The sequence below is a fragment of the Myotis daubentonii genome, chromosome 3 (genome assembly GCF_963259705.1).
Source record: "Myotis daubentonii chromosome 3, mMyoDau2.1, whole genome shotgun sequence".
Classification (NCBI taxonomy): domain Eukaryota; kingdom Metazoa; phylum Chordata; class Mammalia; order Chiroptera; family Vespertilionidae; genus Myotis; species Myotis daubentonii.
In genome coordinates, this window is record NC_081842.1 from 167898011 (window position 1) to 167921364 (window position 23354).

At 38.4% G+C, this 23354-nt stretch overlaps 1 protein-coding gene across 1 annotated transcript in view; it reads left to right on the forward strand.

Moving 5' to 3' along the window:
* The window catches only part of NEGR1 (neuronal growth regulator 1), an 893227-nt gene that overhangs the window by 478259 nt on the left and 391614 nt on the right, over positions 1-23354 (forward strand). The window contains exon 3 of the mRNA XM_059689178.1: positions 20919-21044. Coding sequence (XP_059545161.1) covers positions 20919-21044 — 126 coding nt within the window. The remainder of the gene's footprint in view (positions 1-20918; positions 21045-23354) is intronic.

Sequence of the window (23354 nt, forward strand, 5' to 3'; positions counted from 1 at the left end):
ATTAGCATATTATGCCTTTATTATTATAGATAAAATAATCTCTTTTGTTGTGGGGGCACTTCTCGTTAGGATATTTTACTATAATGACCAGAAATCTACCATTATTCTGCCCACCAGAACAACTAAGAATACATGCACAAATCAATCCAAAATTTTCTCTTTCTTATATTTCTTATCTTTAGGTAAATATGTAGCTACCTCAGCTGTGTCTATACATGGTATTGTGCCTGGGCACTTGACTCTTTTGATTGACCACTAAATTGTAAAGTAACATATCAGTGTTCCATTCTTAAACTCTAGTGATTATGACTGAACACACAACCCCTGGTACGGTTTTATCAATAAGCTTGTCTCTAAGAATTTCATCCAAGTTGTTTAACAATGAAGAAGGCAGGAGGCAAAGCACAGATTCCTATGGTACATCTCTGACATTCTCACTTCATACTGACATGAATCCACCCGCCAACATTAGTTGTAGTTGCTTAACCAGACAGGATTCTTCCTGGCTGTGTGAGTTCCTCATCCCCATGTCTCCATTCTGTTGTTTGAACTATCATCAACAACTGTCAATGACTCCTGAGGTTTTTATAAACTCCATATGTTCATAGAATTCATTTATCTACTATATTAGTTAACCTATCCAAAAAGTAAATTTAGTTATTTTGACATGGCTACACCTAGCCCTTCCTTTCTCTCAACACTCAACCCAAAAATTTAGGTATATTTTCTACCCTTCCACTATAGTAGTAGCTGTGATAAAAGAATAAATAATGATAGTTAAGGATAGGCAAAAATATATAACAAAAAAATAGCTAATTTTTATTGTGTAAATCATTTGAGTGTTCCAACTTTCAGAAAGAGGAGAGGATTTAGCTTGTTTTGGGAGGTTTTGCCAAGGGATGAGACCAGAGTGTTTAAAACAAGAAAGTTCAGCAGGTAGGAGATGTAGCGATAGAACATGTGCCCAAGGGAATATATTTCTCAGCCTTAACTGCATTTTCAAGTTCTTAAACATATAATATTATATTATTTGAAAAGCAAAAATAATAGTAAATGGTACTTTTCAACTGTAATATAACAATGCACACCTAGTACCTTGGAGAGGCTAAATAAATGAATATTTCTTGTTTAATAACTAGAGGCCTGGTGCACAAAATCTGTGCACTCAGGGGGTCCTTCAGCCTGGCCTGCACCCTCTCACAGTCCGGAGCCCTCAGGGGATGTCTGACTGCTGGCCTAGGCCCACTGGAGGAGCAGGCCTAAGCTGGCAGTTGCACATCCTTAGTGCCACCATGGAGGCAGGAGAGGCTCCCACCACCACTGCTGCTACGCTAGCCAGCCATGAGCCCGGCTTCTGGCTGAGCAGCAATCCTCCTGTGGGAATGCACTGACCACCAGGGGGCAGTTCCTGCATTGAGCATCTGCCCTCTGGTGGTCAGTGCGCATCATAGCGACTGGTCATTCTGCTGTCAGGCTGAAACTGGTTCTCCAACATCCCCCGAGGGGGTCCTGGACTGTGAGAAGATGGAAGCCAGGCTGAGGAACTCCACTGGTGCACAATTGGGGCCAGGGAGGGATGCAGGAGGTTGGCCAGCTTGGGAGGGACCATGGGAGACTCCAGGGAGTGCCCAGCCATCTTGCTCAGTCCTGATTGGCTGGACTCCAGCAGCAAGCTAACCTACCAGTCGCAGCATCTGCACATCATAGTGACTGGTTGACCAGTCAACTGTCTGCCCCTGGTGGTCAGTGCACATCATAGTGATTGGTTGAGTGGCCTTAGCATATCATTAACATATTATGCTTTGATTGGCTAAATGGCAGACCAGCCGACTGGACACTTAGCATATTAGGCTTTTATTATATAGGATACCCAAGGAGTAGTTTACTCACAAAGTATTGTGTTTTTGTTTTGTTTGTTTTTTTTAATTCAGAAGGGAGAAATTGTAAAAATATTTGTTTCTCAGAATATGAAGAAGAATATGACTTTTCGTTGAATGTGTTACTTTTCAAATAAGGAAAATTTAGAACTGTTGAAAACCTTCTTATTCAACACTTTCCGAGTACTTACTGTGTACTTAGTATGATTCTGCAAAGTAATCAGGGATTAACAGAAAATAGTTCCTGCATTTATGCGAGTTCTCTAGAAATGTGCAGAAAAATTAATTTGTTCATATCTTGAAAGTGAATAGAAGGGATAATTTTAGCTGTTTCCAGCTAAATTAGTTCATTCAACTGTTGCAACCACAGTGGTGAATACATGGTCTACAGATGAGTCCCGATGTTTCCCAAGTCTGTGCCTCTACTTGGAATGCACTTCTCTGTTCAGGTAGTTACAACATGTTATTCCAAAGTGCATCTTTGCATCTCCATCACCATACTTTTACCTTCATCTAAGTGAGGGGATTTCCCTTTAGAATTAATATTTCATATATTTGTCTCCTTTATAACTTCATGTAATTATAATTTTAATTCACTTCAATCTTTGCTTTCTCCCATTATATATAAATTGCTGAAAAGAAGCAATTCTATTTTATTAGTTTTTAAATAAATAGAACCTACCATATTTCCTGGTGCCATAGCAAGTGATAAATACATATCTTTTGACCAAATAAATTATATATATATATATATATATATATATATATATATATATATACACATTTATATAGAGAGATCTTTTGAGGTTAGCTTACTATAATTACATTTGCCCCTTTATTACCATATTTCAGCATAAACAGAGGAACACTATGATTTTAAAAGATATACACACATATTAAATATAATGTATATATATATATATATCACTACAAAACATATGAATATATATTCACATATATGTATACTATAGTTTATGTGATTGTATATATAATTGGTTATATAATTTCTGTATTGTACTTAAAATACTGAATAAATGTTATAAAATTTCAGTATTTTGATGTGAATCCTCTATATCATTTTATCATAACTTAAAAGGAATTACCTTTGATTACTTTGTCTACTAATACTAATGAAATACTCATTAGTATAACACCTAGATACAAGACAATTTATAATATTCAACCCACTTGATAGAAATTAAAGAGTTAAAAAGATAAAACTCTTATTTAAAGCAAGATAATTATGAGTATATGAAATTTTCAGAGTTTTTGTGATTCATATTTAAATGTAAGTCCCAGAAGCTAGACCAAGTATAAAATAATTTCTGGCAAGAGTCTGACTTTTTTCCAATGAATAATTAAAAATGCAACTTTTTTTCCATGTGAACCATTTTATATCTTGGCAGTAGTCATAGTAGTATTTCAATAATTTATACAATTTTGAATATAATATAGTTAATGCCATAAAAGCAATTTCTTTGGTATTGAATTATAACAGAATGCACTTAGGCCACTGTGACTAATGATCTAGGGGCTGGCAACATGGCAAATTGCCTTTTAACCCAATTTTAGAGAGAAATTGTGCATGTAAACAGGACTCTACTGAGATCTCCTGGCATATAGTTGCAGAGTAACCTTTGGCTGTTTCATTCAGAAAACATAAATAAAGCATTTGAGAAAAGTATATAAAGTAACATGATGATTTTTAAAATGTAGGTGATAATTATTGGGGGGGACAGGATGTTAATGTGAATTATGTTTTTATTATTTAAATTTCTGGATAAATTTCATTCTCAGAATATTTCCTAAGCGAGGACTCTAGTCACTCCTTAGACCTAATCATGGTTATTCTATGATAGGTGAGCAGCCACACATTAGTGTCAAAATGCACAGCTTTGATGAGGAACCAAGCAATGTAATGTGAAAACAGAATCCTCGGGTCCTACAAGGTAAATGAAGAGCCTGAGGGATGGAAGGCAGCAGTGGCAAGATTAGGACTTTAAGACTGAATCGAGACCACACAGGGTTTGGAACACATGGTGAGGATTTTGTACACACATAAATCCGTGGGCCCTGTTTGCTTTCATAGCCCATGTAGATTTCTATATTATGACAGTTTCCCAGTATGTGATGATCAAGTGTCTTCAGTAAGTGGCAAATTTTTCTAATTCCCATAATGGTACCCTTTGGGTTGGGGCCAGGGTAAGTCACAGATACTTGGATGAGTTTGGTATGGCATAAAAAAAAAAAAAAGGAAAAATTCATGCTTGAAAGATGGGAAAACCTAGACATCTATTTCCTAAATGGAAATTATGAGTGATACTGCCCCCTTTAGACCAGTGCTCCCCACTAGGCTCTATCACTCACAATGCACAATGCACATCTGCACATTTTCTCTTCGCCTACATCAGTCACGATGTTATGTATGCATTGCTTTAAGTATCATAGTTTCTAATATAAGTAACCAGGGCTTTGGACCTCATGGGAAGTGTACTCATCTATTTTGGAGTCTCTATTTTGTCCCACTGTCTATTTTGATGCTGATGCTACACTTTCTTTGTTGTAACTGTATAATAATGTCTTGAAGTCAGTTGGTATAAGTCTGCCGGGGTTCTTGTTCCGGCATCAAGAAGGGTTCAGGAATCTGGAAAAGGGGCTGTGTGTAACTTAAGAGTCCAGAGACGAAGCATAATTTTGAAAGGCATATGTGGGTCAGAGGAGCCTAGCTAAAAGGAGCTAAGATCTCCTCATCTCAGGACCCCATGCTTTTTATTAACACAAATTGTCCTGAGGCGAGGTGGAGATATACACTTCAAAGGGTCAGGATTTCCTATATAGAGTCCATTGTCAGAATGGGGAGAATTAGCCTATGGCTGTTCAGGTGTTTGGCCAGTAGGAGGCAATAACATGTAGATTAAGGTGCCCTGAGCTGTCTGGCAGCAAACAATCATCCCTTTTCAGGTTTGGGGAAATGCCCTCAGCCATTCCCAACAGGTGACAACATATGTGACTCAGCCCTTGTTGAGTCCCCCCAAGTTCCATCAACCTTTTGATGAAACTTGAAATTATGACATGCTGGAATTGGCTTCCAGCATAAGTCCTCTAATTTTCACCATTCTTTTTCAAACCATGCCCGAACATGGTCACTTTAAACAACTACCAGTATGTACTTTGCTCACAATATCGCAATTTGGACAAGGTATTTGAAGTCTCACTTGGATGCCTTCAACAGTTAGGGCCTAGAGTGTTGAGGTGCTTCCTAAGCTCTCCTTTTGTTCCTGTTGTGTCCGAATTTCGCCATGTGGGGTCTCCACACATTCTCTCCAGCATAGTGGGTCCATGGTGGTCAGGCTAATTATGTGGCAACTCAGACCTCCAAGAGTCAGTGTCCTCAGAAAACAAGGCAGATGACAAATGACATGTTATGATTCAGTCTTGGAAGTCACTTAGCTTTTCTTCTCAGTTCTGTTATTTGAAGCTTCCAGGAGCCTACTCAAATTCAACTGAGGATGGGGCAAAGAAAGTACAAAGACCTCATTTATAATGGGGGAAGAACTTGGGACCACATTATAAAACTGTCACATAAGCCAACTCACAAAGAAGTAAGTGGGTGGATGGAAGAAGAAATTGGGGACTGGATATGTGAAATTTTGCCCCATGATAGGCCCCACTCAGTCAACAAAGTAAAAGTGATTAAGCTCTCACTACATTACACATAGTAACGTCCAACACATATTAATCTTTGCTATAGATATCCTTTTGTTAGACCTGTGTCCAATGAGAAAAGGAAGAGAACTAAAGTGCTGGATTTTGAATCCTTCTCCTACTACCTTCTAGCTCAGTTTCTAGAGGGTGTATGTCTTAGAGAAAAGGACACTTTATTTTCAGCTAAGGCTTAAGCACAATTTTCTGGTGAGGTTGTTGGGCCTTGTGGATCTTTGTAAAAATACCTGCATAAAAATACAAAATAAAATATTTCAAACAATTAAGAGTGATTCACATGACATTACCAGCAGCCATTTGATTTCAACCTGCCAAAAGGCAATATTCAATGTTTCAACCTAATAGATGCCCCCCTCATTCTTTATATCTAATTCTACATTATATTCAAGAGGTGCGTACTGCCTTCATAATTAGGAAAATAAATATGTTCGAGAACAAAGAAACCAGAGTACTTTATAAAAGGCATGATTTTTCTGATTGTGCTGCAATGACACATCATCTCTGCAAGTCCCTAAAACCTAGCAGCCTTTAGATACAGAAATCTGCCAAAATACATTTATAAAAACCTGAGCTTATCGAGGGGAACTCATATTTAATGGAAACCGACTTACCTCGTGAAAGGAGAAGCCAGGTGTTACATTATAACTCTAGGAGTCCAAGGGTAGACATTGGACTCATGTTTCAAAAAAAAAAAAATTCTAAAGCAAGCTTTTAGAGATGGGAAATGTTTGCAAAAGGAGGCAGCTGGATCCTAGTATGACACAGCTGGGCTGTTTCCTCTGGTTTATGTGGAGAAGAGTTCACTGCCAAGGATGAGGCAAGAAAAGTTCACCCGGGCCTCTTCAGGGGGTGTTTTCTGGCACATTTCCAAACAGAACAGTGGAGCTGGCCACCAGGCTTATGGGAATACTGACGATATTCACAAAAGGTACCTGCTTTCCTCAAGATAAATTCCTGGAAGGAGAAATCATTGGCTCATTTGGGTTGGAATTTTTAAAAGTTCTTAAAATATACTGCCAAATTGTTTCCAGGAAAAAGCTCATTATTAATTCTTAATAAAATATTACTATCGCTGCTGGTTTTAAAGATAAAGTTGGCTCCTTAAGAATTCTGCCTCACTAGGTATGGGGACCTGCATTTGGGTGCTCTAAGGTATTTCAGTTGTGGCATTCTCCCTATGTATTTTGTACCTGTTTTCTGCTAGGGAGGAGGGTGATTAAGCAGGCATGGTAGACACCCTGTGATATACAACCGGCTGCAAGTGTGCTCTGGCCTTGGTGCTGTGGCTGCTGCTGCCACTGCTGCCGCCGCCTGAGGGGGTATCTGCTATTATGGTTCTGATTTGAAGCAGTATTTTATATTTTGAGCCATCCAATAAGTGGAGCTGAAGCTAGCCTGAGGTACAGCAGGGATTTGCACTCTGCTGTATAAACACTCATGTGTAAAGACCATCTATTGATCCTCTAGCCAAAATGAAGTAAAAGAAACACCTTTATAGTCTAAAATATTGAAACTTGTAAAACAACATTGCATGTTTTACTTCAAAATGTTTAGATAGCAGGTAAAAAAAGTTGCCTTCAATCAAAAAACTTAAAATCATTAAATAAATATTATGCTACCAAAACCTATTCTTTCTAAACCATTAGCCTCATGAGATTGTGCGTGTGTGTGTGCGTGTGTGTGTGTGTGTGTGTGTGTGTGTGTGTGTGTTTGCCACCGAAAATCTACCTAGCAAATAACTGCACATTTCTTCAATGAGAAAAAAGAAATCTGTTTTAAAAGTTAGGAAGTAGTTACTTTTTCTCATCCTACTTGATGCATAATTTAGGATTTAGGAAGTCAATTTGAGATGGAGAAAAGGGCAAGAGAGGAACACTATTGCCGCTTTGATTTTCCATGACTACATATCCTTGGGGGTATTCCTCTTAGATGCTTGCTTTCTTCTCTCCATTGCTGATTGTCTTGCTCACTGCTATGAAAAATGGATTCTGCAGCTTCTCAAGGGAAAATAACTCAGTGGGGACAAGTTGCCCATGGCACTTTCCACCTCCAGTCTGAAGCCCTCTTTACTTCCATCGTGCTGCTCTCAGGAAGTATGAAAAGAAATCAAGCTACTCAAGTCTCATCTCTTCTAAGGGTAGTTCTATTTTAATACTAGTGCCCTGGTGCATGGATTCGTGCACATTGAAAGGAAATTAATTAGAAGGTGGCCTCTGGGGCCAGACTGGGCAAGAAGGGCCAGACACACCCTGGAGCCAACCACTTCAGGTCCCTCCCCAGCTGGCTGCACCTGGGGTGGTGCCATGGCTCCAAGGACATAGGTGGAATAAACGGGGCCCCTCCAGCAGGTGGGTCCCTCAGCCTGGCCTGTGGGGATCAGGCTGAAACTGGCTCTCCGACATCCCCCAAGGGGTCCCAGAGTGCAAGAGGGCATTCTACAAAGTTGCTATCATGCAAGGTATGGAACGCAAACACAAGTATGCAGTAAACCAGATTCAGCGCCAAAAATGCCTCAGCAACAACATAACCCATGGTCGAAGGTGGAATCCCTCGGCCCCGTGAGGAATTGGGCTCCCTCCTCTGGTTTTGGGGTGCGTCACCTGAAAACTGCCACTGCCAATTCACTGCAGCTTGGCAGATCCTGCGTTGAGCATCTGCCCCCAGCTGGTCAGCGTGCGTCATAGCTACTGGTCAGATGAGGGAGGGGCACTTAGCATATTAGCCTTTTATATATATAGACTAGAGGCCCAATGCACGAAATTTGTGAAAGGGCGTTAACCCCTGCCCCTGCCTGCTACTGCCGTGACCGGGGGCTTCCGCCACCTCTGCCTCAGCCCCGCCCGCTGTGGCTTTGTCCAGAAGGAAGGACATCCGGAAGGACATTCAGTGTAATTAGCATATTATGTTTTTATTATTATAGATCAGGCCCCTGAAGGTAAATAACTATGCTCTGAGGATGTGAAGGAAGGCCTTCCTGATTAGAGTGGAGCTTTTAAATAAATAAGAAATGTGTGTGCAGTGGTCTTTCTGGTACCTTGTAATCAGTTTTCAAACCTATAGATTTTGTAACTTATTCAATAACTATTGGTCTAGGATCTCCTGAGTTAGCCCTCCTCCCAATCCTAGGGTTGAAAAAGTCTCATTAGATTAGCCTGCTGATTGTTTGGATGCAGAAAACTATTTTTAACCATCAAATTCCACTCAAATGCCACCTGTTTCATAAAGCCCTCTCTAGTTTCTCCAATTCTGACTCCATTGGCAGAGTTATATTTACTACTCTGTGTTCCCCAAACACCTTGTAGTTACAAAATCCACTTTGTAGGATTGAGGACTCCATATTATAATTAACTAGAGGTCCAGTGCATGAAAGTCATGCATGGATAAGGTCCCTAGGCCTGGTTGGTGATCAGGGCCAATCTGCAGGGTGATGAGCGGGGTGACTGGGGCACCCCCACTGGCACCCACCTTGGCTGGCCTGGCGCTGCCAGTGGGGGTCCCCTGATTGCCCACTGGTTGCCCCGCAGTGGGAGGCAACTGGCAGGTGATTGGGGGGCCCCCACTGGCACCTGCCTTGGCTGGCCTGGTGCCGCCTCTTGACAGCGCGCCCGCCCCCTCCCAGCTGCAACCAGTCAGGGCCTTTGGGCTGGGGGCAGCTCCTGTGTTGAGCGTCTGCCCCCTGGTGGTCATTGTGTATCATAGTGACCGGTCGTTGAAACCAGTGGTTGTGGCCAGTCGTTCTGCTGTTCGGTTGATTTGCATATTAGGCTTTTATTATATAGGATAGTATTAGGTCTTTCTAACTCTTTAAATATATACTCTTTAAGATCATTCTGCCTAATCAAGCTGATGCTCAATAAATATTTGTATGGATGGAGGGATGGAGTGATTAAAATAGGTCATTGACTCTTTTGCCATTTTATATACTGACCCCTTGAAAGACACAGTCAATTGAGAAAAAAAAAATGTGTATGTGGGTTTCCAAAAAATGAAAAACCACTAAGCAACATGATTCAAAGTTTGAACCGAAATCTGAAAGATACCATTTTCCTCAAACATGTTCTTTGCCCCCAAAAGTAGTTCTGCTCTATTCCATCAGCAGGTAATTCACAAATCTGGCAAGTCTGCATTTGCAAGTCATGACTGGATATTTTTTCCTCCTGTCGCTACCTATGTGATAGAATGAGGGGAGAAGCCATAGAAGTCTGTGAAATGTCATAAACTACAAAAAGTCAGTTAGAGTCCGTGACTGGAGAAAACAATGTTGCTAGTTAGATTCAGGCCAGGAAATCATCCAGCACCTGCAAGAAAACCAATTTAAAAAAAAATCATGAAACAATTTCTTCTTTCAGTTTGAGAACAACACCTTTTCCAGGAGGTTTGTTATGTAACGTAGATCCGCTTTTGCTTTCTGGGGGCTGGCCAAGACAGAGAAGGGAAGTGGCAGCCAGGGGAAAGTAGGACTGTTCTTTTGATATTGCCAGCCATTTCCAGATATGGAGTGCAAGAAAAGCCAATTCTCCCCAGATTTATAGTTATGTCTAGCTTGTTCACTGAAACAGTTTGAAAAATCTTCAGATATATTGTTTATTCCAACTAAATCAGATTCCAAGTCTGTGGAGAGGGGAGAAAAAAGCAAAAATAATAGGTACATACTCTTAGAGTCAAATCCGTTTGACCCTAAATTTGCATGACTTCTCAAGTAAAAATCAAAGAATATGTAACCAGTGTGCACAGTGCTGCCTAAGATGCCACAGCCCATTCTGTTGCAAATCAATATATAGGACCATCATTCAATTATTTCTCTGATTTATGCACAGCAAAAAATATGGTAGGTAATGGAATAGAAAAGTACCTTTTTTTAGAAGAGTTAAAAGGAATACTGAATCCCCAAACTGAGAGGATCTTTGAAAAAGTCACATAGAACCCCTGGCTTTATAATTATATTTTTACTATATTCTCAGAGTTTTTATTACATCATTTTCTCCAGAGTATGAAACTCTATGGGAAATCTTTAAGAGATTGAAGAAATATTAGCTCAGTACAGGAAAGAAAAATAAAACAGATACTTGTTGAATATCCCATATATGTCAGGCACTTTTGTAGGTGCTGGTGATATATATGCTGTTGAATAAAGCAGACGGTGTTTCTACAATAAGACTTTACTTATGTTCTATGAAGAGAAGACAGGCAATGAACAGGTAAATAAAAACCAATGACAATGACAGATTGCAAAGCATATTATAACAAAGAGACTATAAGAAAAAGAGGAGTGATAAGGGACAGGGGGTTATGGGTGCAAATGGTTATTTGAACAAGATGCATACTCAGAAAAATTGGGTCTTGCTTTAAGACGATTGATGTTATCAGTGATGCAGTGTTTTAAAATGAAAATTTAACCTTTTAGCATTCACTAAAAAATTCACATTTCAGTGTTTTTGTCTTTCTGGTAGGTTTTTAGGGTGGAAGAATTCACTGTGAAGAGGTTTGTCAAGCAGGACCCCAAAAAGATAGAATCACTTTTATTTTTATTTCCTGCTTGGCCTGGAAAACATGTTTGAAGATAGTAAAAACTTTAAAGGTTTTTGTAATGAGCCTATGACTTCAGAGAATGAGTGGGAGTACACTCAGTGTGTGTTCCTTTAAAACATGAATTTTACACCCTGACTAAGGAATATCATGGTTACAATAAATGCTGAACTGATTTTTTTTCCATAATCTGTGAGTGTAACTAAATAAATGTTATGTATGTTGGATTAAATAAATACTCTATTCAACATTTATCCCTGGCAGCCTAAAGGAGGCCTCCAATGGATTGGTATCTGTGGTGTTTCATGGTCTATTACAACTTAAGAACTCGATGGTGCATGTAATTGATTCCAGTGAGCCGATGTAAATTTACAGATCCAAATAGTCCATGTCTTGAATTTACAGTTAAGTTAACCATCAAATACCTCCTCTAATGGTTCTCAATATTATGTGTGACCTAGACTTGAATTTCATGCAACTAAGTACAGGTGTAAACTTTATTTTATTTATTATTTCTAAAAATAAAATCATCTGAACAGACTTTTAGTATAATAAAACACTATCCTCATATGACTCCTGCGATGTGTAGGTTAGCCATCCTTGTGTTGACTTTTTAATGGCTATGTTCCAGACTACAAGATGAATTATTGGAAGAAATTTAATTGAAATCAGTGAAGGCTGCTGATTAAACCAACAAAAACCCATTTATATAGCTCAGGAAATAAGTACACATTAACAACAACAAAGTAAACCATGCAACCTCTCACAAACTCAATTGCCCATTATATTGCACACCGTAGGGAATGATACCAACTGGTATTTGGCCTGAATGTGATTTATCTGACTTTCCTGGCTGATACTGCTTTATACCCTGCCCAATGACACTGTGATAGATGACTCAAATGGGCAAAAGGTAATTGGGGCAGGTCAGATTGCCTACTTTTTTGGAGAAAGTGAAACCAACAAGAGATGTAAATTACCTTTAATGAATCTAAATCTATAGATACATTGAAATATGCACCATTCTCTCATGATGGAAGCAAATGAATAGGAGTTGAGGACAGGGTATATTAGGTAGCAGTTGAATTTGAGACCCTTGAATAATTAAAATCAAAGCAGATTATTAATTTGAGGGATCTAGAGTGATTTTTTTAAATGCATACAGTACATCTGTATGTCCTCTTTGGATGAGTGTCTACTCCAGTCCTCTGCTAATTTTGTAATTGGATTCTTTGTTTCTTTGGTGTTGAGTTTTATAAGTTCTTTATATTTTGGATATTAACCATTTATAAGATGTATCACTAGTGAATATGTTCTTCCATTCAGTGGGTTGTCTTTTCATTTTATTGATGGCTTCTTTTGCTGTGCAAAAACTTTAGCCATAGTTCCATTTGTTTGTTGTTTTTTTTTGTTTCCCTTGTCTAAGATGATATATCAGAAAAAAATATTGCTATGAGGAAATGTCTGAGATTTTACTGCCTATGTTTTCTTCTAGGATTTTTATGGTTTTGTGTTTAACATTTAAGTCTTCAGCCCACTTTGAGTTTATTCTTGTGTGTGGTGTAAAAGATAGTCTAGTTTAATTTTTCTGCATGTATCTGTCCAATTTTCTCAACACCATTTATTGAATAGACTACCTTTACCTCATTGTATGTTTTTGCCTCTTTTGTCAAATATTGACTACCTATAGTACCTGACTAAATGTGAGGTTTATTTCTGCACTCTCTACATGGATCTAAATGAAAAGATGCTCAATATCACTAACCATCAGAGAAATTTAAATTAAAACCACAACGAGGTATCACCTCACAACTGTCAGAATGGCTATCACCAATAAATCAACAAGCAACAAGTGTTGGCAAGAATGTAGGCAAAAGGGAACTCTTGTGCACTGTTGGGGGACATGCAGATTGGTGCAGCCACTGTGGAAAACGGTATGAAGTTACCTCAAAAGGTTAAAAATGGAACTGCCTTACAACCCAGAGATTGCACTTTTGGGAATATATCTGAAGAAACACTAAACACTAATTCAAAATAATATGTGCACCCCTTTATTTATTGCAATGTTATTTAAAATAGCCAAGATTTGGAAGCAGCCTAAATGCCCATTAGTAAAGGAGTAGATAAAAAAGCTGTGGTAAATTTACACAGTGGAATACTACTGGACCATAAAAAAGAAGGAAATCTTACCCTTTGCAACATCAAAGGACATTATACTAAGTGAAATAAGCCAGTCAGGAAAAGACAAGTACCATATGATTTCACTCATATGTGGAGTCTAATGAACAAAATGAACTATCAAGCAAAATAGAGGCAGACCCATAGACAGAAAGCAGGCTGACTGATCTCAGGGGAAAGGAAGGATGGAAGTATTGACAAAAAGGAAAAAAAACCCTCAAGGACACAGACAACAATGAGAGGATTGCAGGTGGAGGAGGGTATAGAAGGGGTAAATGGTGATGGAAGGAGAACTTGACTGGGTGGTAAACACACAATATGGTGTACAGATGATGTGTTGTGGAATTGTGCACCTGAATCGTGTGTAATTTTGTTAACCAATGTCACCCTAATCAATTCAATAAAGAGGAATAAATGTATATGGAAATTTTATAAAACATTTAAGTTGAACACAAACTTTCAATCTACTTACAACTTTTGTTTTTATTTTTTATAGCTTTATTATTAATGTATTTATTTATTTATGGTTGTTTTACCACTTATTTATACATTCATTGGTTGATTCTTTTTTAAAAAATCTTTATTGTTGAGATTTTATAGATGGCCCTCTTTTTTAATGCATAGCTCCCCTCAACCCAGTTCCCACCCCACCCCAGGCCCTCACCTCACCACCCTATTGTCTGTGACCATAGGTAATGCATACATGCATATAAGATCTGTCTAATCTCTTCCTGCACCTGCTCCATACACCTGTCACTCTGAGAATCATCAGTCTGTTCCATTTCCATGCCCCTGATTCAATTCTATTCACAAATTTATTATGTTCATCAGATTTTTTATTCATTTGATTTTTAGATTCACTTGTTGATAGATATGTATTTGTTGCCACTTTGTTGTTCATATTTTTTAATCTTTATCTTTTTCTTCTTCTTCCTTTTCTTAAAGAATACCCTTCAGCATTTCACATAATACTGGCTTGGTGGTGATGAACTCCTATAGCTTTTTCTTGTCTGTGAAGCTCTTTATCTGACCTTCAATTCTAAATGATAGCTTTGGTAGGTAGAGTAATCTTGGTTGTAGGTCCTTGCTATTCATCACTTTGAATATTTCTTGCCTCTCCCTTCTGACCTGCATAGCTTCTGTTGAAAAATCAACTGACAGTCATATGTGCACTCCCTTATGGGTAACTAACTGCTTTCCTCTGGCTGCTTCTAAGATTCTCTCTTTGTCTTTTGTTCTTGGCATTTTAATTATGATGTGTCTTGGTGTGGTCCTCTTTGGGTTCCTCTTGTTTTCAGTTCTCTGTGCTTCCTGGACTTGTAAGTCTATTTCTTTAACCAGGTAGGGGAAGTTTTCTGTCATTATTTTTTCAAATATGTTTTCAATATCTTGCCCTCTCTCTTCTGGAACCTCCATAATTTGGATGTTGTTATGCTTAAAGTTGTCCCAGAGACTCCTTACACTATCTTCATATTTTTGAATTATTTTTCCTTTATGCTTCCTCATATTTAAAATAATTGATTTGATTCTCAGCATCCTCTAGTTTAGTGGTTGCCAACCTTTCAGACCTCACAGACAACTAGTGGGCTGCGGACCACTGGTTGGTGACCACTGCTCCAAAGGTTTACTTAAACCAGTGGTTGCCAACCTTTTGGAGCTCAGAGACCACCAGTGGTCAATGGTCTAGTCTACTGTTGAATCCCTGTATAATATTTTTTATTTCAGTCAGTGTAGCTTAATTTATGACTGGTCCTTTTCCAGTTTTTTGGCATTCTCACTAAGATACTTGAAAGTCTCACTAAGTCCCTTGGAGGTTTCTAGAAGATTCTTGAATAACCTTATAATGGTGATTTTGAACTCTATATCCAGTAGTTAACTTTCTTCCATTTCTTTCATTTGTGACATGTTTTTTTATCTCTGCATTTTGGCTGCTACCCTGTGTTTGTTTCTATGGTGTTGGGTAGATTTGCTAAGTTTCCTTGAGTTGATAGAGTTCCCTTGTGTAGTAGGTGTCCTGTAGGGCCCAGTGGCTCAGCCTCCTTAATCACCTAAGGTGGACACTTTAGGTCTACCCTTTTGTGGGCTGTGCATACAGTCTTGTTGTAGTTGAGCCTTGATTGCTGTTGGTGTCACTAGGAGGAATTGACCTCCAGGCCAATTGGCTGTGGGGACCAGCTGTGACTACAGTGGGAAAGTCGCTATGCAGGACACACACTTATGGAGCAGGACTTGCTTCAGTGGGGCTTTGGTGTTCACTGAGTCTGCCTCTTGAGTGTGTCACTTATGGATGTGTAGAGTTATAATCTGGTATGGTCTTACACTGACCACTGGGTACACTGGCTCTTGGGGTTCCAGGGAGGTGCGAAGTCTGCCACTGACTGGGCCCATCCAGCAGGAGCTATGGAGACATCTGCAGATTCTTCCTGTTTGTATTGGGTTTGGAAGTGCCCAGACAAGGCCCAGCTGTGAAGCAAGGCAGGCTGTTCCTGGTGCTGGGTCCTGGGCCTTTTATTGAGAGGTTTGGGGCTCCCTGACTCAGCTGCAGCTTGTTTGACAGGTTTTTAGCCTAAGCAAGGAAAGGCCATTAATATGCAAAAGCTGCAGTGCACAGCTTGGATGGGGTTATAAATTGGATGAGGCAGGGTCTCAGGGAATCACCAGGGCGGAGCAAACAGAAATGGCTGTCAGTCAGCTCTGACACTGTGAAGGTTCCAGCACAGGAACAACGACTGCTGCGAGCATCTCCTTCTGAAAGCAAGCTGCCCTTGAGTTCCTGCCCCGTTGCCAGACAGTCCAGTTTCTCCTCATAGGTTTCTGGGTCCCCTAGAGACTCGCCCAGCATGGGAGCTCAGAGGAAGCAGGAGTTTGTAAGTTCAGTTCATGGTGCTGGCCTTTTAAGAGGAGCACTTGGGTCTCCAGCAGCCTTTGTGTCACTGAGCCTCAATCCACACTGGTTTTTATGGCCAGTAGTTCTTACTGTCTGTGGGGACTTCTTTTCCCAGCTCTGGGACCCTGGGCTGAGAGTCTGGTGTGGTTTGGGACCCCTTGCTCCTCCCAGAGGCCTCAGCAAAGAGGATCCCCCTCCTGATTAAAAAAGCAGCACACCTGGTGGCAGACCAGCCTGTTCTGCACCTCCGCATCTCCTACCAGTTTCAGTGTGCTTTCTTCTTTGCTTCTCTCGTTGTAGGACTTCTATTCAGCCAGCTTCCCGGTGATTCTGGATGATGGTTTTTCTGTATTTTAGTTGTAATTTTGATGTGGTTGTGGGAGGCGGCAAGCACAGGTGTTTGCCTACACCTCTGTTTTGGTTCTCCTCCCCCAACATCTGTTTTTGGAAAGTTTCTGATATTTTACAATCTCTTTCACTGGCCATACACAACACATAATTATAAACAAAATAATAAAATCTCATATATCCCCAATTAAAGTCCAATTAGGAGAGAAATATTCTATGATTTTGTATGAAATCTAGAACTTCTGCCTAAGTAAAACAGTACTTTACTGTTTTTATTTATGGTGTCATGTTGATGATGAGAGTAATTATAATGTTATAATAATTATTTACTGTAAATTAAATAAGTTTACATTTAGACAAATAACATATTTTTTATTACACTGCTGTGGTCATAAATACTTTAATAATATCACAGAAGTCCAAAATTCATAGTTACTTAAAATAATTGAATTGATTTAACACCTTTGCTCCTTTGTAAACACATCATTTAAATCAAATTTCTAAATAAAGTGTTTGAGCTCAGCAAGTGTTGCTCAGTGGTTGATCATCAACCTGTGAACCAGGAGATCAAGGTTCAATTCCCTATCAGGGCACGTGCCCAGTTTGTGGGCTTGATCCCTAGTGTGGGGTATGCAGGAGGCAGCCAATCAATAATTCTCTCATCAATGATGTTTCTATCTCTTTCTCCCTCTTACTTCCTCTCTGAAATCAATAAAAATCTATTAAATAAAGCATTTGAGAAAGTTTGGAATACAGTATGTAGAAAAGGATCAGGCATCTAGAATAAATAGTAAGTTATTTTAACTCTTGTTTTTCTATGCTAGAGCATAGAAATATTGGACATACCATAAGACACACTGCTTGCTTTGTTGTTCAGAAGGGTCAATAGAGCTCTTCCCACCTGGGTGCATGTGGATCATTTACACACAATCTGTAACCCAGGAAGAGATACCAGAACCAGATGGTCTTAAGATGCCTGAGATAACAGCATCGTTCCCAGTCCCTGCCACCCAACGTAGAAGCATCTCTTTTCCATTTTCCCTTAGCCTGATGCACCTGGAATGATCCCAAACCCTTCCCCAGCACCATGCCTTATTCTGGATATAGAGCTGAGAATGTCTACATTTATGCTGTCCTACTTTGAGGTTATTAATAGTGTTTCTCCATTATAAATAGCACTGGACCAAATAGCTTTGTGCATAAGTTGTTCTACATGTTTCACATGGAAATAAACCAATATGAAACCAATCTTTTCCGATTTGAACCCAGAAGGCATAGTTATTAAATATGTGTTACTCATGTAAAATGGTAAAGAAAAATGTGGAAAATATTTATCCTATCTTAGTTACATTCCTATCTGCCTCCTTCTCTTAATTTTAAGTTCCTTGAGGGCAAGGATTATGCCTTGAAATTTCTACATTTGCTGTGTGTCCAGAATTAACCTTTCATACATTCGGTAGAACTCTTAGATAGAATGGACAAATGCTTTGAATATTCAGTGAAGCAACATCTGTTTTTGCCTCCACAAACTACAGTGCACGTGAAAGATTTCATTGCCTCCATCTCCCAACCTAACACACAGTATCTGATGTCAACAGGTGATGCATTCTGGGGAGAAGAGCCTTGCCAGAGGGATTTCCCTTATTTACCTCCTCTTTCCATATGTTCCTTCCCTGTAGCAATCCTGAATCATGAGGCCCCAAGAGGTGATTGCAATCACTGAGATGACATGCCACACCTGGAATTCAGTACTCTTCCCTTAGCAATTTCCCATAGTTAAATGTCAAATCTAAGTTTATGGCTAAGAAACTCTGTTGTTTCTTCGAGAAGTCAAATATTGTGCTTAATATCAGTGTACCACTCATGTTTACTGCTTAAAATACAGGCAGATGCATAAGGTGGAACTAAACTACTTTAAAATCTGATAGAATTGACAAAATAATGTAATTGAGAGGATAGGATGTATGGTCTTATGACACTTCATCATTTCTCTTAAATAGACACACAACTTCTGTCTAAAGTTGAATCAGTTATGTGTTTAAAATATATAAATAAACTAACCATCCTAGGCTGATCTCTATGTACTATATTCCATATAAAGGAGAAAGTACTAAGTAACTTTTTCTTTTATTTTATTAATAGTGAGCATTAGTATATATGTATTTGTTTGTATGTGCATTTGTGTATATATGTATATCCTCACATATTTACACATGTATTTAATAGTTTGCCATATCAAATTTATACCTACATCCACATAGTTAATGGTATTCCTATTTAATGTTGTAACTTTATTTTTATTAACTCTCCTGGTTCACCAGTAATAGATAGTTCACATTTTTTCCTATTTCTGTCTATAGTATCTTAATGTCTATATTTTGTTCAGTGTCAGTTAAGCTAAAAAGAGTACCTGTTTAAAATGTTTTTTTTATTATTATTTGCCTGAGAATAGTTCACTGATGAGCTTAATGATAACATGTTTTAGATGCTCATTAAAAATATGGCATTTAGAAACAGTTACAATAGTATATCACTTAGGAATAGGCATTTTCTTCAATCATAGCAACAGTTACATATAATCAAATGCTTTATACCATAATAACTATACTAGATTTTTCTTATAGCAGAGTTATGATTTCATTTAAAAAATCAAAAATGATATTCACAGGATAGGTAATTTAATTTATCCTTAAGATAGATTTTAGTTACTTTTTTTTAAATAACTGTCTAAATATCTCTTGCATGAAGAAACTCTAACAATTAAAATATTTCAGTAAAAAAAGCATATTTTTCTAATAGTTATCAAGGCATCTAATTGCTGTTGGGAGGCAACCAGTGGCTGTTTCTCTCAGTACACTATAATTTTTATATAGTAAACCAAAATGTGTATTATAAGCCAGTCATACACTACCAAAGTGATGAAGTTCTGAAAGCAGTTTAAGGCATGGGAAAAGGGCAGTACTGAAATTAAATACAATATGATATGTCTTTTAAGGCATCTAAAAATAATAGCTAACAATGTCAAGTACTTTTCTAAGTCCTTTAACATGTATTGACTTATAGAATGCTCCCAGCAGCTACATGGGGTTTGTATTATTACCTCCAAGTTTCAGATGAAGACACTGAGTCTGAGATACATTAAGTAACTTGCCCTAGATAACTCACTAGCCAGTAGAGGACCCAGGATTCATATCCATGTTGTTTGAGGTTTAAATGAGACCATTTGGTATTTGAGAGAGTAATGGACATTTTAATCCAGGAAGTTAATTTAAGGATTTTTCTATCCAACTTTCCCAATTTGTATTCCATGGTCTGTAAAGTTTTCACCAAATGCTGCTGGGATAAAAGCTCCCATAGTCCAATACATCAGGGACAATAAAAAAATACAGCATAATATTTTCCCTTTTACTCTTGAGAGGTACAGTGGGCATAACAGAGGCTCTAAGAAATCCAAAAGTGAAGAACTGTTTCAACCAGTGGTTTCCAGCCATCACTGACAAGAAAACTCTTGCGGAACACAAGTGTCACAGACCCTAGTAATAGTGTCTCTTAGAACATAAATGCTGGCAATCTCCAGCCCTACTATTTAGCAGATAGAAAATTGAGGCCCAAAATGCCTTTGAGAACCCGGAATCTTACTTCCCAGTCCTGCACATGTTTTTATCTTACTCAGCTTTTGAATCAAGATGTAGGCACAACTGTTTTAGCTTAAGTCTCTTCTAAATTTCCACTTTTTTTACTCTTTTCAACAAGAAAACCATCATTATGGTGAAGATTCATGGATAGAACAGATTGATTATGAATACTCCAGTTTATTTAATACAAAATATCCACAATAACCCTATTGGTTTCTGCTCAGTGGTTAGAGCGTTGGCCTGTGGACGGAAGCATCATGGATTCAATCTGTTCAAGGGCACATGCCTTGGTTACAGACTCGATCCCTAGCCCTGGTTTGGACACATGTGGAAGGCTAGTAGTGGACGTGTTTCTCTCACATCAATGTTTCTCTCTCTCTCTCTCCTCCTCCCTCACACTCTCTCTGAAAATCAATGGAAAAAGAATATCCTTGGGTGAGGCTTAACAACAACAATAAAAAATATCCACAATAAAACTTTAATTTAAGCAACACTTAAACATTTTTGTTATTAAATATTACACATCTAAAATTTAGAAAAAATAAAACTAACCGACTAACAAAGAAAACTCTAGGAGAGTCTTGAGGAGCTAGAGAATCTATCTTTGGGGTACTGATCATGATCATAGGCCATAAGTGCATCCCACCACCCCAGCTTTAGTGCATGAGACCATGGAGTTATCATATGTAGCTCAACAGAATTTTATATATTTTTTTCTGACCACGGCATGTTTTACCATTTCAGTTCCTCCGAAGATATATGACATCTCAAGTGACATGACCATCAATGAAGGAACCAATGTCACCCTCATTTGCTTGGCCACTGGGAAACCAGAGCCTACCATTTCTTGGCGGCACATCTCCCCGTCAGGTAAAGCAGAACTATGCCAGTGTTGTTTGTGCTGTTCACTATTCTCCTCTGCCCTCACGTGTTCCAAACTTGAGTCCATTTATTTTCTCACATCTTATTCATGAGGTAGGCAGAATGCGTCTTTTTATACTTATTCTTTATACCTAAATATGCTGTCGCTCACAAAAGTTAAATGAACATTTCCAGTCAGAGCCTGGAATAGAACCCGTGTCTCATGATTTTTAGTCAGAGTTATTTTCATTCTAGTGTCCTGGAGAATTGCACATCCACAGACAAAAGGCCCAAATGGAAATATTCCAAGTGAAATATTTTCGTTGACATGTGTAAAGCTTTTTATTCTGTCCGCATGCACATGTTAATAGGCCATCATGAACGGCTAAGGGAATCAGGGGGAAATCACATTATACAAACTATGAGGTTGCTGGGTCTAATTTGAAAATGCAGTTCAGAATCAAGGATCTGGTAGTTAGAATTACATTTTCAGTGATGAAGGGATCTTAAAACCCAAGAGCTTAAGTGACTTGTACAAGACCATGTGCCTCTGTGGAATTAAGGGGCGTGGCATGAAGAGGGGAAGTTCACCCTAGGAAACTGAGGATAATCATCAAAACACTGCTGTTTTCACAGCAGCGACTCTAACAGAATCATCAACTTGTGTCCGATTTTAACGTTTGAACTATATAGCTTTAAATTTACCATGGACGTGAAGGCGGTGCTTTTAATGAGCAGGATGCCACGACATTTCAGATAATGAAAATTGATTTTTATTTGTTCTATATTTTTAGTGGAAATAGTTTCAACAAGGCTATTGTGATGAAAATGCTTTTAAAGAAATCAGAAAGACACATTTATAGAGGCATAGGAAGAGGACAGCTGGAACATCTATTTGATCTGCTAATGCTTTCTTTAATATCACTTATCCTTAAGTGTCTTTCAGTTTCCTCATTTATGCAGTAGGTCTGATGAGACTTACTCACATCATATGCTTAGTATTACTATTAATGTGAGAAGGAAATCAATATAACAGCAGTATACACTTATACGATATGCATTATGGCCTCTATAATGTTTCTGAAGCACGAGTGCACTCTTGACTGCAAACACTTCACTCTCGAGAGTGGCTACAGGATCATAAAAACTGGCATGTGAGCACTGAATTAGTTACAGGGCTCTCCGTGGAGTGTGAGACAAATGCAGGACTAACAGTTGGGATAAATGTGTTCCTATCGCCAATTCCCTAGTCATCAGTGCAACCAATGCTAGCGCAAATCGCTTAGCCTCGGTTATCTCAGCTAGTTTCCTACTTTCCAAAATCAAATGATAATGATCCCTGGCTATTGTGAGACTGCAAATAGATACTAGGCCTAAACGTGCTTTATAAAGTATAAGATGATATGCAAATGTATGACTGATTCTTAATCATCTTTCCAGGGATTTAAATCTGATATGGTAATATATTTTTTGTAAGAATGAGGCACAGAATCTCCATCTTTATACAATTTAAGATTAATATGTTGGATTTAACTCTCCTGCTTCGCAGTTCTTGTTATTATGCATAGTCTTCCTTTTAAAGTGCTTGGGTACATTTTAGTTTAATTAAATAGCATGAATATTGGTTAGTGAAGTTATTAGAATAATGATAATGGATAACATCATGAAGCTGAAAGAAGACAGATTGGGTTTATAAGTTAAACTGTACATAGATTTGTTTTCCAGATCCTGCCATACAGAGCGAATTAGAAAAATTAGCATAAGTATCAACTATTATCTAATAAATAGCTAGACATGGCTGATATTTTTATAAATGCTTCCAATATTTTCAAATTATAATTTGTTAACTATCTATATTTAAATGTGCAGAATTGTGGAGTTCCTGCTTTAAGTAACATGCCTGATAATTCTACTAGTTTTTGTCCATTTATATATTTATATTTGAATGCTAAATTGTATAATTCAGGTATGTTAATGTTTTACCTAAGAAATATCAATATTTTGTATATTCTCTTTTTTTTAATTTTGCTATTTCATGAAAGAAATGTGGCTCAAAACAGCAGTCACCATATAAGCAAAGTTTAGTGTTAAAACAGTTACACAGTTGACCCTTGAACAATGCAGAGGTTAGAGGTGCTGGCACTGTGCATCCCAAAATCCACTTATAAATTTTTACTCCCTCAAAACTTAACTTATCCTTTGGTTATTTAGGGGTATTGATTCTAGGACCCCACCCCCCACCCTGACAGCACCAAAAGTTTCAGGCCCTATGTAAAATGGCCTAGATCCATGCATATAGTGGGCCCTCTGTATCTGTGG